General features: G+C 44.1%; 1 protein-coding gene across 1 annotated transcript in view; it reads left to right on the top strand.

Annotated features, from left to right (window-relative positions):
- ADAMTS17 (ADAM metallopeptidase with thrombospondin type 1 motif 17) overlaps positions 1–18589 on the top strand; it is a 371310-nt gene that overhangs the window by 67511 nt on the left and 285210 nt on the right. Inside the window, 3 exon segments of the mRNA XM_017847918.1 lie at positions 9794–9877; positions 10599–10756; positions 18074–18117. Of these exon segments, the coding sequence (XP_017703407.1) occupies positions 9794–9877; positions 10599–10756; positions 18074–18117 (286 nt within the window).

Here is an 18589-nt window from a genome sequence, read left to right as displayed (position 1 = left end):
TGCTATCCAAAGCAGTTTACAGATTCAATGCAATTTCTATCAAGATCCCGATGACTTTTTTGCAGAGATAGAGAAATCCATTCTAAAATTCATATGAAATCTCAAAGGACATTGAATAACCAAAACCATCTTGAAGAAAAGAACAAAGTAAGACTCACTTCCTCATTTCAGAATTTACTCAAAAGCTATAATAATCAAAACACTTTACTGACATAAAGACAAACCCAAAGACTAGTAAAATGAAGTAGAGCTCAGCAATTAACACTTGTGTAGATGGTCAAATAATTTTTGATAAGGATGCCAAGACCTTCAATATAGAAGTGACAGTCTTTTCAAGATTTGGTGCTGGGAAAACTGGATATCTATATGCAAAAGAACAAAGTTAGATCCTTATCAAACATACGCAAAAATTAACTCAAAATGGATTAAAGTCCTAAACAGAAGAGGTAAAACTCTTAGAAGAAAAAATGGAAAAGGTTTTGTGAGATTTGATTTGGCAGTGATTTCTTGGATACAACACCAAAAGCACAGGCAGCAAAAGGAAAAATAGACAAATTGGAATTCATCAAAATTAAAAACTCTTGTGCTTCAAAGGATACTATTCACAAAGTAAAATGGCAACCCACAGAATAGGAGAAAATATTTGCAGATCAAGTATTTTATTATATCCAGCATATATAGAAAGCTTCTAAAACCCAGGAAGGAAAAAAAAAAAAAAGCAATTTAATTTAAAAAATGACAAAGGACTTGAGTAGACATTTTTACAAAGAAGATGTACAAATGACCAATAAGTACATGAAAAGATACTTACCATCAATCATTAGGGAAATGGAAATTAAAGCTACAATAAAGTACCACTTCACATCCATTCCCATGGCTATTATAAAACAAAACAAAAACATAAAACAGCAAAACAAAGCAGAAGAGAAGTGTTGACAACGATGTGGAAAAATGGGAAAGTTTGTACATTATTAGTGGAAATATATAGAAAACGGTACGATTCCTCAACAAAACAGAATTACCATATGATCCAGCAATTTCACTTTTGAGTAAACACCCAAAAATGTTTACCCCAAAGCAAGGACAACAATAGATATTTATACACCAATGTGCATGGCAGCATTATTCACCATAACTAAATGGTGGAAGCAACCCAAAGTGTCCACAGATGGATGAGTAGGTAAATAAATATAGTACATAGGTATAATGGAATATTATTCAGCCTTAAAAAGGAAAACAATTCTGATGCATACTATAACATGGATGAGCCTTGAAGACATTATGCTACATGAAATAAGCCAGTCACAAAAGAACAAATACTATGATTCCACTTACGTAGAGTAGTGAATTCACAGAGACAGAAAGTAGAATAGTGCTTGCCAGATGGCTGAGGGGGAGGAGAGAATGGAGAGTTGTCTAATGGGTACAGAGTTCCAGCTTTATAAGATGAAGAAAGTTTTGGGGATAGGTAGTAGTGATGGTATATAACAATGGGAATATATTTAATGCCACTTAATTGTAAGCTTAAAAATGTTTAAAATGGTAAAATTTTATGTTATGCATATTTTACCACAATTTTTAAAAACATCCTACATATCGCCTGCCTTTGCAATATCTGTAAGCTCATCAAGGTAGGACTATGTCTACACCATCAACATTTACTCAGTGCCTGGTACCTATGCAGGAGATGATCCAGAAATATTTGTGTAGTCAGTGAATGCATAAATGAATGACTGATGCCATATAACAACATCCTTTGCAAAGGATTCAGTGCTGACATCACAGAAACAAACACTGGCTTTACTTTTATAATTCCTTGGCAAATTCGCTTCTGGAAAGCCTTTTGTATTCCAAGCACATCCCACGGATATGGTGTATTAAACTCTGTTTGAAAGTGTTTATGCATAAATGTAATAATACGTTTACCCTTCCTACACAGCCCCTGAGGTAGGCTACTGAACCATGGGCCATCTCCTCTAGGTATTGTCTTTTACCGAGGGTGGTATAAGATGGAGAAGATAAAACATGCATGGTTAAAAAGAAAAACAGCACCAAGAAAGAATACTTGGCAGTTACCAGTGGCTTCTTATCCACAACTATTGAAGAAATAGCTCCAGAGTCACAGAAGAAATGGCTGCAGTCAGAGCAGATCCACCTTGGCCATTTTTAAGGGCTTATGAAGCATTAAAGCGGTACCAAAGAAAACTGGCATCATGCAAAGTGGTCTCATTTTTGAACAAGGAAGAACGGAGTCTTGTAAACCCTAGAGCAATGCATTTGGCCCTTCTTGTATTGGTTGGGGATTTTGATTACAAGCAACAGGAGCTGGATCTGGGCTGGCTGAAGTAGAAAAGGAATCCCAGTTTTGGAGGTATAGAGGGAGGCATCCAGAATCCAAATGAGGACTGAGTCTCCACGCTCAGAGTTTGGGGAAAGTTTGGAGGGAACTTGGGAAGCCAGGCAGCAGGAGAGATTGAGGCTAAGGTCAGGTGAGGAGTGAGGGCTGGTCATGCAGGCTTGACCTCTCAGGCTGCATTCCTGCTGCTGCTTCTCTGTCCCGAGAACATTTCCTGACTGCCTGCTGTCCCTCCTCCAGGATTCAGAGCCCTGAAGGGAATCCAGGGAACAGGACTGCTCTGGGGCTGCTAGGGCTGGCAGAATGAGTCTCCATCCACTGAGGTTTCAGTGGTGGGAAGAGGGTCCCTGCCATTCTCTAGAGCTCACCTCCTGGGAGTAGTTTTCCTCAATGAATACAGCAGTAGTTTCTGTTTGGCCCCTAAAAGTAAAATTAAAATCAGTCAATCAATCAAAATCCCAGCAATGTGTCTAGTTACCACAAAGTCTAGAGTATAAAAGAAGCTTACTCATATGACATATGACCCAACACCTCCACTCCTGGGTACATAAAGAAATGAATGGATAGTTTCTTTAGCTGTGCAGAAGCTCTTTAGTTTAATAGATCTCACTTGTCAATTTTTGTTTTTGTTACAATTGCTTTTAGGACTTAGTCATGAATTCTTTACCAAGGCCGCTGTCCAGAAGAATATTTCCTATGTTTTCTTCTAAGCTTGTTATAGTTTGAGGACTCGCATTTAATCTTTAATCCATCTTGAGTTAATTTTTGTATATGGTGAAAAATAGGAGTCCAGTTTCATTCTTCTGTATATAACTAGCTAGCTATCCCAGCACCATTTATTGAGTGGGGAGTCTTTTCCCGATTGCTTATTGTTCTTAACTTTGTCAAAGATTAGATGGTTGTAGGTATGTGGCATTATTTCTGGGTTCCTTTTCTGTTCCATTGGTCTATGTGTCTGTTTTTGTACAAGTGCCATGTTTTTTGATTACTGTAACCTTCTAGTATAGTTTGAAGTCAGGTAATGTGATGCTTCTGGCTTTATTCTTTTTGCTTAGGACTGCTTTGGCTGTTCTGCCCCTTTTCTGTTTCTACATGAAGTTTAGTTTTTTCTAATTCTGTGAAAATGATGTTGGTAGTTCAAAAAGAATACAACCTACAGGTTGGGAGAAAATATTTGCAAACTACCTGACAAAGGTCCAACATCCAGAATCTATACGGAATTTAAACAGTGCAAAAGCAACCCCATTAAAAAGTGTGCAAAAAACATGAACTGACACTTCTCAAAAGAAGACATACACATGGCCAACAAACATGTGAAAGATGCTCCACATCACCAATCGTCAGGGCAATGCAAATCAATACTACAAGATACCATCTCACACCAGTGAGAATGGTCATTATTAAAAGTCAGAAAAATAACAGATGCTGGCAAGGTACAGAGAAAAATGCTTATACACTGTTGGTGAGAAGGTAAATTAGTTACGTCACTGTGCAAAACAGTTTGGAGATTTCTCAGAGAACTCAAGACAGAACTACCATTTGACCCAGCAATCCCATTACTGAGGATATACCCAAAGGCATATAAATCATTCTCCCATAAAAACACATGCATGCATATGTTCATTATGGCACTATTCACAATAGCAAAGACATGGAATCAACCTAAATGCCCATCGATGGTAAACTAGATAAAGAAAATGTGGTACATATATACCATAGAATACTACACAGCCATAAAAAAGAACAAACTCATGTCCTTTGCAGCAACATGGATACAGCTAAAGGCCATTATCCTAAGTGAATTAGTGTGGGATTGGAAAACCAAATGCTGCATATTTGCACTCATAAATGGGAGCTAAACACTGGGTACATGTGGATATAAACATGGCAACAATAAAATAGTTAGAAAAATGGATAAGATGTAGTATTTGATAGCACAACAGGGTGACTATAGTCAATAATTGTACATTTTTAAATAACTAAAAGTGTAAATGGATTGTCTGTAAGACAAAGGATAAATGGGTACTCCATTTACCCTGATGTGATAATTATGCATTGTATGCCTGTATCAAAATATTTCATGTACCCCATAAATGTGTACACCTACTTTGTACCCACAAAAATTAGAAATAAAATTTTTTAAAAGATGGCAACAGACCCTGGGGACTATTAGAGACGGGAGACAGGGAGCGGGGCAAGGGCTGAAGAACTACCTATGGGTACTGTGCTTAGTACCTGGGTAATGGGGTGATTCCCAAACTTCAGCATCACACAATGTACTCATGTAACCAACCTGCACACATACCCCTGAATCTAAAATAAATGTTGACATTATAAATAAAGATATATTCATTTAGACCTACCACAAAAATAAAAAAAGAAATGAAAGCAGAGCCTGGAAGAGATATCTGTACACCCGTGTTCACAGCAGCATTATTCACAATGGCCGAAAGATGGCAACAGCCAAGGTGTTCATTGGCAGATGAGCACATAAACCAAATGTGGAGTGTCCATACAATGGAATATCATCCAGCCTTAAAAAGGAAGGAAATTCCCACACATGCCACAACATGGATGAACACTGAGGACATTATGCCAAGTGACATAAGCCAGTCACAAAAACACAGGTGCTAAATGATTCTGCTTACATGAGGTAACTGCAGTATCCAAGTCATAGAATGAGGGTGGGGTTGGGGGGACAGGGGGTTGGTGTTTTGTGAGTATAGAGCTTCAGTGTTGGAGGATGAAAAGCGTTCTGGAGGTTAATTGTACAACAACATGAATGTAATTAACACTACAGTTAAGTACACGGTTGTACACTGAAAAATGGTTGAGATGGTAAATTTTATGTTGTATTTGTTTCACCAGAAATATAAAAACAATTGACACATTTAGTGTGTGCTAGGGACCCTTGTGTCCTCTCCTGGGATAGAGTAGGGACTACTGCAGGAGGTCTCATCCTCACGGAGCTCATGTAGTACGAATGACAGGCAGCATTCAATATGCACATTAGTGAGAAGGAAAACCAGAGCATGGTAAGTGCTATGCAGAGAACCAGGTGACAGCAGTGACAGAGGTTTCAGGGTCATCTCTCTGAGAGGAGTGAGGTGGTCTTAGAGGGGAAGGTGTTAAGCCAACATAAGCAGCCAGCCAGTGGTGGTCAGGCTGGCATTGGAGAAGCACAGAAATAGCTGGTTGCTTGTGTGTGATGGGGAGGGTGGTGGGGACACAGTGAGAAGCAGACAGGCCGACCTTGCAGGCAGGGACACCTGCAAGGGGGTGTGGAGAGCAGCTTTGTTCCAGGCAGTGGGAAGCTGCTGCATGGGCTTAAGCAGAAGAGTGATGTGTTCTGGTTAGTGTTTTAAAATATGCTTCTGCCTGCCTCTTACCTGGGGGAATGGAGTTCGGCTCCTGGCTCTGTGTCCCTGGCAAACCACTCACCTGTGCAGGTACGTGTGGAGGGTGAAGCCTCCATCGGGCCGAGCCCCTGAGCTGACCCAAGCCGCAGAGCGGTGCTCTGGTCCCACTGTTGTGGGTTTTCCGGATGTGCTGTGGTGCTTTCCTGTGTACGTCATGTGATTCTCCTTTGGTTGGGATGGCGGTGACACAGGAGCAGGAATATTTTAAAGAACAAATTGCAGACGGAAACAGGTGGTGCTGATACCAGAAACCGTGCGTGTGGGCAGCCAAATTGGAAAATGGGGCCGCTTGACAGAGCTTTGGTTGTTCTTAGCTTCCTTAACGACCGTGGAATGGAATGAAAAACCTGAGCTGTTCCAGGCAAGTTCTGTTTCGAGGGAAAATGACATCAATTTTACTAAATTACCATGTGAAAGAGACAACAAGCCTCTCTCTGGTGACCAGCAAGACTAGCATAGTGCTAGAGCACTCTGGTTCCCACACTCCAGTCGGGGTGGAGGCCCTGGAGCGGGGTGGGGAAGGGGCATTGTTCAACACAGATGGCCTGCCCAACCCCAGGGTCTCTGATTCAGTGGGGGCTGGGGTGGACTCCAGAATGTGCGTTTCCGACAAGTGCCCATGTAACGTTGGTGCTGCTGCTTTGGGGACCCCACTCAGATACTGTGCTACAGAGCATAGCTTTCTCCTGTTTGGGGGTCTTAATAGCGGTGTATGCAACCTAAGAGTGTCACCCACAAGTCCCTGTCTGGCTCTAGGGAGGCGTTGGGTTATACAGGCAGGTGGTGCCCTTGTGAAGCCCAGCCTGGTGTGGTGAGCAGCTCCTCTCCTTGTGCCTCCAACCACGGCTCCTTCTATAGTCCCTGTCTGCCCCTCCCTTACTGTGTCCCCACATTGCCTAGCCAGAGAAGCCATAGTGTGCTGCTGGCAGCAGGTCTACCCTGCTAGGCCCCTAGGCTGCCAAGGAAATGTGACAAACACAGCCAGGGCTGAACACTTGCTGGGATGCAGCCAGAGCTGGACGCCGGAGACAGAATTTCCAGACGCTTGGCTGTGCTGTTCCCGCCCCAACCAGGTGTCTCCCTAAACATCATGTAGCCATTGCCTCGAAGACTTCTCCTGAGCATGAGTTTCCATGGGAAAAAAAAGCAGAGACTTTGTTACATGTCTTTGAGGCTTGTACCTTGTGTTTTGTGGCTGTCATCGGATTTTCATCTGGCTCGCCTGGCTTGGCACAGGACCTCAAGGGAGATTCTGAATGTGTGCCTTGCCCTGTGCTCTGAGCTTTGTCAGAGCCTGTGGTCAGCACCTGGCAGGTGACAAAGTGCTTGAGCTGTGCTCAGGCTTTGGTACCTGCTCTCTTGGATGTCAGTGCCCTAGTTACATGTCAAGAGGAAATGTCTTCTTACAAGACTTGCTAAAGAACATTATTTAGAGCATGAAGCTTTATTTTTTTAATTAGTTAACTTTGTATTTTTAATTGTAGTAAAATACAGTTAACATGAAATTTACCATCTTAGCCATTTTTAACTGTGTGATTCAGTATTCTTATGTTCACATTGTTGTGCAATCAATCTCTACAGCTTTTTTCTCTTGCAAAACTGAAACTCTGTACCCATTAAACACCTTCCCATTTTGCCTCCCCGCGGCCCCTGGAGCACGAAACTTTCACATCCCCCTTCCATCTCCCATCTTTTTAGTGGCATTTGTTCTAAGGGAGGTGACTGAGCTTTGGGCTAATGGTGTATGGAGTGCACGTGGCTCTGAACTGTCATCAGCCCGCCAAGGAGAAGTTGGGTGATTTTGACAAGGGAGCTTGTTCCTACAGTTTTGTTCTTCCTGAAACTTGCACTGTTCCTTGCAGTCTTGCCTTTTGTGGCATATCAGAATATCACTGAGGATTGCTTTCTCATGTTACTTCTTTAAATCTGTAGTATTCCTTAATGTTTTTGGTTTTGACTGGGGTTGACGTGACAGGCAGTGTTTACATTGTGCTGTGCAATCTCAATGAACACTGTGCAACTTGAATTTTCTCCCTCATAGCTTCAGGTTTTCATTCTTCCTAATTTTCATGTTTTGAGCTGAAATTTACCGGTTTAGACCCAATTCTGATGCTGAATATTTTAGGGAAGATTTGAATTACAGCCATTGGATGATTCTCGAACTATCAAAACAGGAACAAGTTAGGTGCCTCCCCCTTCCTCTCCCAGGCTGGGAGATAGATAATGAATACATGACTTCAGAACTGGCTTGTAGATGGTCCAGTATTAAGAAAACGACAGCTAGTTCTTGAGGAAGGGAGATTTTGAAAATAACAAAAGTGAGAACAGAACAACTGGATGTGTTCTATTTTTCCTTGTGTGAAGGAATATTGCGTCACACAAAGATAGGTTTTTTGTTTGTTTGTTTGTTTTAACTGTAATAATGGTTTTCAAAGAGTAAAATTCAAGCAGTGGCACAGCGGATTCCTTTGTCACGGAGATGCTCAAACACTGCGTGCCTGGCTTCTAGCACTTGTGGGCTGGGTGCAGCTGTGTTGAGTGGCTCCGCTTGGCCTGAGTTGACCCTGGCGATGCTGTCTACCGTGCTCGTCGCTTGCTGCTGCTGCTGATGTATTGATGGCGTGAACACAGCACCAGCTGGAGAAAGTTTTAATGTTCCTGCTAGAAAATTCTCCCTCCTGGGTTGTGTCTATAGGTAAAAACCAAGTAGAATATTCAAAAGATTCTCATTCTTGTTCCCTCCACACCTTCCAACTGCCACCACCTTTAGTACGCTATTCACGTACCTCTCGCAATCCTGCTTTCTCCATGTTACGGAAAAGGAACTCGGCAGAGTCATAATGACCTGCGGCTCGTCAGCTGCAGTGGGCTTTTTCCATCCATGTCAACTTTGACTCCTTCGCCTTATTCCAGGTTTCCCTTCTCCTCCTCTTGAATCACTTTCCTGTGACTGCTTGATGTTGAGGTCCTTACGATTAAGTTCTGCAACAAGATATGCAAAATTAAGAAAGATAGGTCCTTTTCTGTTACTGCAGTTTATTTCAGTGACAAACTTTGGTTACAATGGGACTTGAGGAAATAAAGAAGGAATGTAGACCTTTTGGCTGGACAGGGCTGAGTTTGAATCAAACCATTGTGACTGGCTGTGTGTCTCACACAGGTGGCTTTACCTCAATGAACTGGTTTCCCTGTTTCCCAGCTGAGAGTGGTGGAGATGCCCACCTTGATGGGATGTGGCAAGGGTTAGCAATGACCCAGGCTGGCGTTCAGCAGCAGGCATCTGTCTCCCCCAGCCCCTTCATGAAGGTCCCCTTAAACTCCAGGCATGAAAGCCCAGAATGGAAGTTTTCAGCCTTCTGCCCTTTCTTTTTTTCAAAACCACCTTTCCTATGTGCGTGTGTGGTTTTTTTAACCAACTATTTCCTGCTTAGCTTTATGCATATACATAAGCATACTGTATATGTATGTTTGCACACATGTGTATGATTCTAGAGGTTTCTCTTATTTACATTTTTCTTTTGGCAAATCCATTTTAAGGACATTTTGGCTTTCCTGGACAACTTTTTAAGTAAAATCTGGGTTATGTTTCTCGCATATGTGTTTTTCATTCCAATAAGACTTTATGTATGGACACTGACATTTGAATTTCATGTAATTATTCTTTAGTTATTTTTAGTACTGGAAGAATACAACCTATATTTTAATATTGATTTTAAATTTTTTTGTGAATGGAATTTGTATTTTAGAATAACTTTAGATATACAGAAAAATTGATCAGTTAGTATAGAGAACTGCCATACATAGTTTCCCCATTATGAGCCTCTCATATTAGAATGGCATGTTTGTTGTAATTAATGCACCAATACTGATACAGTGTTATAAAGTAAAGTCTACGCTTTATTTCTATTTCCTTATTTTTACATAATCTCTTTTCTGTGTCCCAAGTTCCCATTCAGGATACTACTGTATTTTAAAATTTTTTTATCTTTATATCTATTTCTTTTTTTTGTCTTGATAGGTATACAATATGTTTCAGCACCAGAGCCTGGGGATTAAAATTAACATTCAAGTGACCAAGCTTGTCCTGCTACGACAACGTCCCGTAAGTCCCACAGGCACCTTTCAAGCATGCAGAAAATGTGGCTGGCCTGGAGCTTCCCAATTGCTGTTGAATGCTAAGCGGGGCTCCAGGAAGTTGCTCCAGGGAGTCGTCACCCTCTGTGGCTTTGCCAGTGTGAGAGGAAAGCCAGCATCAGTACTGGAAGCATGGTGTGAGGGTGGGCTGCTGAGAAACTCAAGGAACCCTAAGCAGTGAGCCCACACACATCCCCCTCTACTCCCGGAGGGTCTCTTATGGAGTCTCTAGGATATCTGCAAAAGCTTGATGACGAGGTCTCTGGCATCGTGGCTTCCCTTCTGAAACTACATTAGAGCTTCAACCCCAGTTTGGGTTCACAGCAGCATTATTTTCTGGTCTTTCAATGGCGCGCCTTCCCACACGCTGATGTTACCTGCCAAGTCAAGCCATCACCATGAGACTGAGGGAGCATTGCATGGTTTGGGATACTGTTCTGTTTGCAGAAAATAAGATGCTTTTTTAAAAAACAACATAGTCTTCATCTGCACCTATATATAAGGCCCCTGATGGTCTCTCTGGATCTATGCCATATACCCACTGGCATCAGGCTTTTCTTCGAGGGCAGTGAGTCATCAAATGATGTCTCAGTGAGTGACTGCCTCCACCTTAATGTCCTTGCCACAGTCTGGATATAAACTCTGGCCTCCCAGGCAGTTGTGTCTCTAACTGTCCCGATTTCTTTTAGGCTAAGTTGTCCATTGGGCACCATGGTGAGCGGTCCCTGGAGAGCTTCTGTCACTGGCAGAACGAGGAGTATGGAGGAGCGCGGTACCTCGGCAATAACCAGGTTCCTGGTGGGAAGGACGACCCGCCCCTGGTGGATGCTGCTGTGTTTGTGACCAGGTAAGATGGGATTTGGCCTGTAGCTGACATGCGAAAGGGAAGAGATGTTTCCCTTCAGAGAGGAAATAGGCATGTTGTTAAGAATTCAGGCTTGGAAATCAGACCTGGGCCACCTGTCTGGGCTTTGGTTTCCTCATTAGTAAGTGGGGGTTAACGGTGGTATCCACCTTTGAGGGAACTACGATGCCTGGGCATGTAGCTGTGTCCCTCTTTGTCCCTCCTCCATTGTCACATGGTGTTCTCCCTGCGTATCTCTCTGTCCAGACTTCCCTCTTCCTATAAAGATGACAGTCATAGGATTTGGGCTCACCTTACTTACTCCAGTGTGACCACATCTTACCTCGATTCCACCTGCAGTGACCTTTTTTCCACGAAGGGTCACATTCACAGGTACTGAGGGTCAGGACTTGGACCATTTATTTTTGGGGGATACAACTATTGTATGTCGTTAACGTCGATGTGGCTATATATCATTTTTTTCTTATGTTTCAACCCTCTTTGAGGAACACTGATTTTTCTTTGGTTGCTTTACTTTAATAATGTAAACAAAATATGTTACATGTTCATACCAAAACTCTCCCTTTACAAAATACACAGAAATATTCCTTAATAACTTAATCCATTAGATTAAAAATACCAGCTTCTTATTAGAGATGCTAAGAATATATCAACTTTGAATTTTAACGACTTTTTTTAATTTAAAGAAGCTACTTCCCAAACTGCATGCTTGCTTTTCCTCTGTGAATTTGGACGTAAAGTTGTGGAAGGGAGAATTTTATCATATCTTTAGCTTGGGGGCAGTTTGTTGCTCCACAAAAAGGTTTTTTTGTTTTGTGTTTTGTTTTTTGAGACAGAGTCTCCTCTGTTGCCCAGGCTCGAGTGCAGTGTGATACAATCTTGGCTCTCTGCAACCTCTGCCTCCTGGGTGCAAGCGATTCTCCTGCCTCAGCCTCCTGAGTAGCTGGGATTACAGGCGTGTGCCACCACACCCGGCTAATTTTTGTATTTTTATTAGAGAGGGGGTTTCACCATGTTGGCCAGGCTGCTCTGGAACCCCTGACCTCGGGTGATTTGCCCGCCTCAACCTCCCAACGTGCTAGGATTACAGGTGTGAGCCACCACGCCTGGCCCTCCACAAAGAGTTAAATCTCACTTAACATTTGGTTTTGAGTCAAGAAAGGCTTTTGGTTGCATTTCTCAGGCCATGTGCTACAAACTCTGAGCCCCATGACCTCTCAGTCATCTGGGGAAGTTGTGTGACTCCAGCCCCAGACACCAGACAGTGCAGCTTTCGTTCCTTTCAAAAATCCCAGAATAGGCCAGGTGCGGTGGCTCATGCCTGTAATCCCAGCACTTTGGGAGGCTGAGGCGGGCAGATCACCTGAGGTCAGCAGTCTGAGACCAGCTTGGCCAACATTAAAAAACCCCATATCTACTAAAAATACAAAAATTAGCTGAGCATGGTGGTGCACACTTGTAATCCCAGCTACTTGGGAGGCTGAGGCAGGAGAATTGCTTGAACCCGGGAGGCAGAGGTTACAGTGAGCTGAGATCATGCCATTGCACTCCAGCCTGGGTGACAAGAGCAAAACTCTGTCTCAAAAAAAAAAAAAAAAAAAAAGAAAATCCTACAGTAGACTCAAGGCCACCACCCATTACCAAATAGATGCCTGCTCACTCCTGTGGATGGTTCGTCGATTGCCAGCCCTCAGTATGCTTTGTTACACATTTAACAGTGTGCTTTGTAGTGTGCCAGTCCCTTAGGAGAACACTTGCTGCTTCTACAGGGTATGATTAAATATATAATCCATATATAAGTTCTAGCATAGATAATCAGAATTATTGAAGAAGTCTGTTTAATAATCCTGATTGTCTGTAACATGGCTAATGCAGTAGCAGGCATCAGGGACCAAGGGATGAACATGACCTGGTTCATGCTTTTGACCTGGACTTGCCCACTCCAGTGAGCACTGGACGCCTTCCCCAAGAGCAGTGGCTGCCCACACTCACTGGCCAGAGGCCGCTGTTGCTCGAGGCACTCTGCAATGGCATTTGGGGACTGTGAGACTTTCTGTAGAATACCCCAGGTGTCACAGCATTCAGGTTAAGGGTACCGTGATTTGAGAGTGGATTCGATTTGGGGAGCAAGCAGAAGTCCTTGGGAACCGTATCTGTGCATGATCATAAGTAAATGGAGCTGATTTTCCAAATGGTAATTATATTTGCTCTGAAAGACTTTCCTAGAGAGGAACTCTAAACAACATCATCTGTGGAATATGCAGCTAAACTCCCAAGGTTTCTACTTTGAAAATAGTTTTTATAAATACTGTAGAAAATCTATAATTTCTGGTGTTTTGTTAAAAAAAATTAATAGCTTATGACAATTTTCCCTATATTGGAAGAAGTTTTCTCTTTCCTGCTATTCCCTTTCATTGAGTGGAGAAAGCACTTGTAAGTAGTCTGCATTTGGGGATGAATGGCATTTTTTTCAGAGGCAATAAATGTCACCAAGATGACTGTTGGCAAGACATCTGTATTAGCCCTTTTACAAAGAGACCTCGGCAGTCATGACATACCCTCAGTGCAAAGATGCTATGAGTTAGACTTTCTTTTCATTTTTCACCCTTCTCACTTACCACAGAGGAAATATTTTGTGTAAAAATGTTCTTTTCTACACCTCACACTTTTTACAGTGGCTACTATAAAACAAAATGATACAGTTTTGCTGTGTCCCCACCCAAATCTCATCTTGAATTCCCACTTATTGTGGGAGGGACCTGGTGGGAGGTAATGGCATCATGGGGGCAGGTCTTTCTTGTGCTGTTCTCGGGATGGTGAAGAAGTCTCACAAGATCCGATTGTATAAGGGGGTGTTTCCCTACACAAGCTCTCTTTCCGTCTGCCGCCATGTGAGACGTGCCTTTCGCCTTCCACCATGATTGTGAGGCTTCCCCAGCCACGTGGAACTGTAAGTCCATTAAACCTCTTTCTTTTGTAAATTGCCCATTCTTGGGTATGTCTTTGTCAGCGGTGTGAAAATGGACTAATACACAGAACAATGGAAAATAACAAGTGTTGGAAGAATGTGGAGAAATTGGAACTCTTTTGTGCACCATTGGTGGGAATGTAAAATGGTACAGCCACAATAGAAAACCAGATGATGGTTCCTCAAAAACTCAAAACTAGAGTTACCATATGATCCCACTTCTGAACCCAAAAGAACTGAAATTCAAAATAATTGAAAGCAGAGACTCTGATATTTGAACACTCATGTTCATAGCAACATTATTCGTGACAGCCAAAAGGTGGGAGTGACCTATATGTCCATCGACGGATGAATGGGTAAACAAATATGCTATATATGCACAAGGGAATATTACTCAGCCTTAAAAAGGAAGGAGATTGTGACACATGCTACAACATGGATGAACCTCAAGGACAAATACTGCATGATTCCACTTACATGAGGTACTTACAGTAGTCAGATTCATAGAGACAAAGAATGGTGGTTACCAGAGGCTGGGGAAAAGGGAGAATGGGGAGTTATTATTTCATGGGTGCAGAGTTTCAGTGTGGGATGACGGAAAAGTTTTGGAGGTGGATGGTGGTGATGGTTGCATGACAGTGTGAATTTAGTTAACATTACTGAGCTTTACACTCAATGGTTAAGATAGTAAATTTTATGTTCATGTAGCACAATAAAAAAAATTCAGAGTAAAAATGTTCTGTTCTAACTAAACACATTGGAGAGGGATCCTAATTGCATGGGAGTGGTTCTGGGTGAGGATGCTGGGGGCATGGGCAATGTCTTCATCCAGGGACAGAGAAAACAAGGTTTCGTCAGCCGCAGGCTGCTGGGCTCTGGATGAGGAATGCGATTGGCCTCTTGCATAGCTGTTACCTGTTGCCAGCCCGGGAGCTTGAGCTTTCTTCTGCATTTTGGACTGACGCCTTGAAGCTACGTGAGCAATCACAGTCCCTCTCACCTGCTGCTGTGGAGCTGCTGGACTGAACAGATCAGTGCATGTCCTGTCTTCTGGGTCCTTGCAGATGTTAAATTGAGGATCTCCTTCAAGGACGGGGGAGGCAGCTCTGGAGTCGGGCAGGAAGCTGAGTTGGCCAGGAATCCTTGTTTAATGACTAGAGGTAAAGAGCTGCAATTCCCTAGGTTGAGATAATAACGGGCTGATGTTTTCACAAGGAGATTGGGTGCGAGGCAGCTGCCGCCCTGGAGAAGCTGTCTTTTCCTCCCACTGTAACCCGAGCTGAGGCTGCACGGGCCTGGCTGTGCTCAGGGGACAGCTTCCAGGTCCTGAGCTAGGACTGGCCAATGTGAGGGTTTCCTACCGTTTAAGGTTCTTTTTTCACCTTCTGGGCTGTGACCAAGCCAGACAGTGTATTCTCCCAGACATTCCCTGACAAACAGGTGGCTAGGTGGCTGCTGTGGAGACTATGAGGATGACATCACGTCCAGCAGGAGCTGCTGAGCCAGAAGCGGTGGAAGCTGGGTTTTCTGCAGCTGTGGCTGGGACTAGGAAGGACCCATGAGTGGACTGGGCCTGGGGCCACACAGAGCCCACACAGAGGCCAGGGCTCAGGGGGCCTCAGCACCTAGGAGGGCTTCACCTTGGGCTCCACATCTGACCCAGAAAGCCGAGAATGCAGAGAACTCCTCCCTGGAGTCAAGAACTCCTCCTTGAGCCTGGGTCTGTACTCCGGGTGAGAATGCCTGAAAGGCGCCACAGCAGACACAGCTGGCCCAAAGCTGCACCACCAGGATCCCTCTGGCCAGACCTTCCCCTCCAGCGTAATACCATCTAACTCCTCGGGACACCCTTCCCTTCACCTTCTGCCAAGGGACCCTCTTGCCAGGCTTTGCACGTGGTGAGGTCCCAGTAAGTATCTGTGGAACTTGGTGTTATGCTCCCAGGCTTCCAATGCTGGTGAGGCCATGGCTGCTGGGTAGCTTGCAGGGCCCCTTGAAAGGGTCTGGAAATATCAGTCAATTAATAAAAGAATTTATTGAGTCCCAACTGTATGCCTGGCTGTGAGTTATGCACAGGACGACCTGTGTAACCTGTAGTGCCCCATGCAAAATGAAAACATGGGACCCTGCAACAGCAGAGCATTAGCCCAGGGCATGGGTCAGGCACCCACAAAGCCAGCCCTGTCATGCAGATCCACCTCAGCCTCAAGGAATGCACCTTGGAGTTTCAATGGATGTCGGGACTGGGAGCCGAATCTAGCCCTCACTTTTTTCATTCCTGAAGTGAACGCTACGGTCCCTGCCTGGGGGTTTGACATGAGTTGGCAGTGGGATGACATAAAAAGTGGATGCCCCTGATAATGAATGGAACAAAGCCAGGTTCCCTGGAGATAAAGCCGCCCCTGCAGGCAGGTGGCTTGCTGTTTCTCTTCTGAGAAAGTACCTTGAACAGGAAGGATAGAGATTCAGATTCGGCTGACCTTTTCAAGACAGGCCTCTGAGTGTAGCTTTCCCTCCCTGAGCTGAACACACCTCTTCCTCAGATGAAGCAGTGGGTGGTGCCTTGGGGTCTGTCATTCGAGACTGCCTGTTTCCCCTCAGGGCGACCATTGGATCGGAGAATGCGTGGAGGTAGAGTCCTCCTCAGCCAGAGGGCTGGCTCTCTGCAAAATGGCGCCCGACTTGGCCTTGGCCAGCAGCTTCATTTCTCTTCTGTCAGACTGAGGCCTGGGTCCCTTTCTCCCTTTGCCCAGCTGAGGCAATGGGGCAAAGCTTTAAACATATACTGTTCACAACTCTGAGAAACCCTGGAACAAGGTCCTGGGCCAGCCTGGTCTTTGTATGAATGTGTGTGTGTGTGTGCATGCGTGCATGTGCTGCTCAAAACACCAGAATTGGGAAGGGTGCTGAATTGGGAAGGGTGCTGAATGAAGGGGCTGGGGCTAGATAGGTATTGGGCTAGTGAGAACACCTATGCCCCTAATTTTGTTTGGTTTCCCCTCTGCCAGTGCTGCTTCTGTCGCCTATTCCTTCATCTTCTAAAATGGAGTCTGATGGAAAAATCGAGTCACTAGGCCTTTTCATCTCTTTATGATATTCCTTCTCCATTTCCCTGAAAGTTCCCTTGGTTTTGGAGTGAGGTTATGAAAAGTGTGGATCTCAAGCGTTCTTTGGGCCCTGAGAGAAGATGGGTGTGGGGCCTGGGAGGGGCCATGTCTGGGCCAGGTTGTGGCTCCTCACCCGGCTCCCAGGCTGAGTCCTGCCCCAGCCAACCCTCTGTGGTCAACTGCTGACCGTGGAACTTACAAAGAACCATAGGAATGATCCAGCATTAGGAAAGAAGAGCCCAGACCCCTGACTTCCCCACAGGAAGCCAGATGAACCCCTTGTACCTGCAGAACCAGGTCTGGACCAGGTTTCAAGCATCTTTGCTGTCTCACTGGTCCACAGATGCCCACCCACCCAGGGGATCCTGGGGAGCTTTAAGGAATACAGTTTTTTATCCTTCAACTTTTAAGTTCTGGGTTACATGTGCAGGATGTGCAGGTTGATTACATAGGTAAACATGCGCCATGGTGGTTTGCAACACAGATCAACCCGTCACCTAGGTATTAAGCCTGGCATCCGTTAGCTATTCTTCCTCATGCTCTCCCTCTCCCTTAGCCCCCCTCACCTGGCTGGCCCTGGTGTGTGTGTACAACCATGTGTCCACGTGTTCTCATCATTCAGCTGCCACTTACAAGTGAGAACATGTGGTGTTTGCTTTTCTGTTCCTGTGTTAGTTTGCTGAGGATAATGGCCTCCAGTTCCATCCATGTCCCTGCAAAGAACATGATCTCATTCCGTTTTATGGCTGCATAGTAGAGGAATACAGTTTTTAGAGATGGCTTTTTGTTGTCTTCTTGTTAAAGTGATACATGGTCATTACAGCATCAAAAACCAGTTGCTGCCCAAGTGGAGTAGCTTGGGGAAGCCACTGTAGTTGGATGCTATTGTCTGAGAATTGTCTCTGATCAGTGACTTGGCAAACACCTTCCAAAACATTTTCAGCTGCTGAAAGGAGTCCTTCCAGCAACTGTTATGTATAGAATAGTTCATCTGTAAAAGAAGATTCTCATGTGGGGGTAAGTGGACCTACCCCTGGGAAATGTGGATGGGTTACTGTTGCCAAACACTGCTGTTTGTTATCATTCACTGTGGCCTGTGACCACTGGAACAATAACATTGCAGGATGACTACTTGAGGTTAACTGACAGTATTTTCTTTTTCCAGTCTTGGGGATACTGCATATACCTGATGATGGCCTTTTTTTTTTTTTTTTTTTTTTTTAGGACAGATTTCTGTGTACACAAAGATGAACCGTGTGACACTGTTGGTAAGTTTAGAGTTGAAATAATAATCTAAGGGGCTGATACACCCTGGGAGAATCTGGAGACTTCTTGATCACAGTGGAGGAGCTGTCCTCAAATAAGCACTGCACATTCTGTTGCCTTCCTTCTTGTAAGTTGGTCTTTGACTTTCCTTTTACTATTTTCCTGAAATGTTTTGAAGTTATTTATGGCAGAAGGCATCTAGATGAAGAAGCTATGAAGAGTGACACCAAGGGCAAGAGCCACCAGGCTGTTCAAAGGGGTCTGCAGTTGGGGTTGCATTTGGCTCTGAGCATTTTGGTCACCCAGGCAGGAGAGGCAGCCCACTAAGTTACATAGCTGTGGTCATGAGATGGAAGCTTAGCAGTTTGTTCTCATGCATGCAAATGACCTTTACTGAGCTTTACCCTTTACCTTGGTGCCAGGCTCCTCGCTTTTTAGTGACTAAAGACAGCACTGAAAATGGCATGCAGTGCT

The sequence above is a fragment of the Rhinopithecus bieti genome, unplaced genomic scaffold, assembly GCF_001698545.2.
Source record: "Rhinopithecus bieti isolate Rb0 unplaced genomic scaffold, ASM169854v2 scaffold_30906, whole genome shotgun sequence".
NCBI classification, from domain to species: domain Eukaryota; kingdom Metazoa; phylum Chordata; class Mammalia; order Primates; family Cercopithecidae; genus Rhinopithecus; species Rhinopithecus bieti.
Note: the sequence above shows the minus strand (reverse complement) of the source record. Positions and strands in the feature narration are given on the sequence as shown.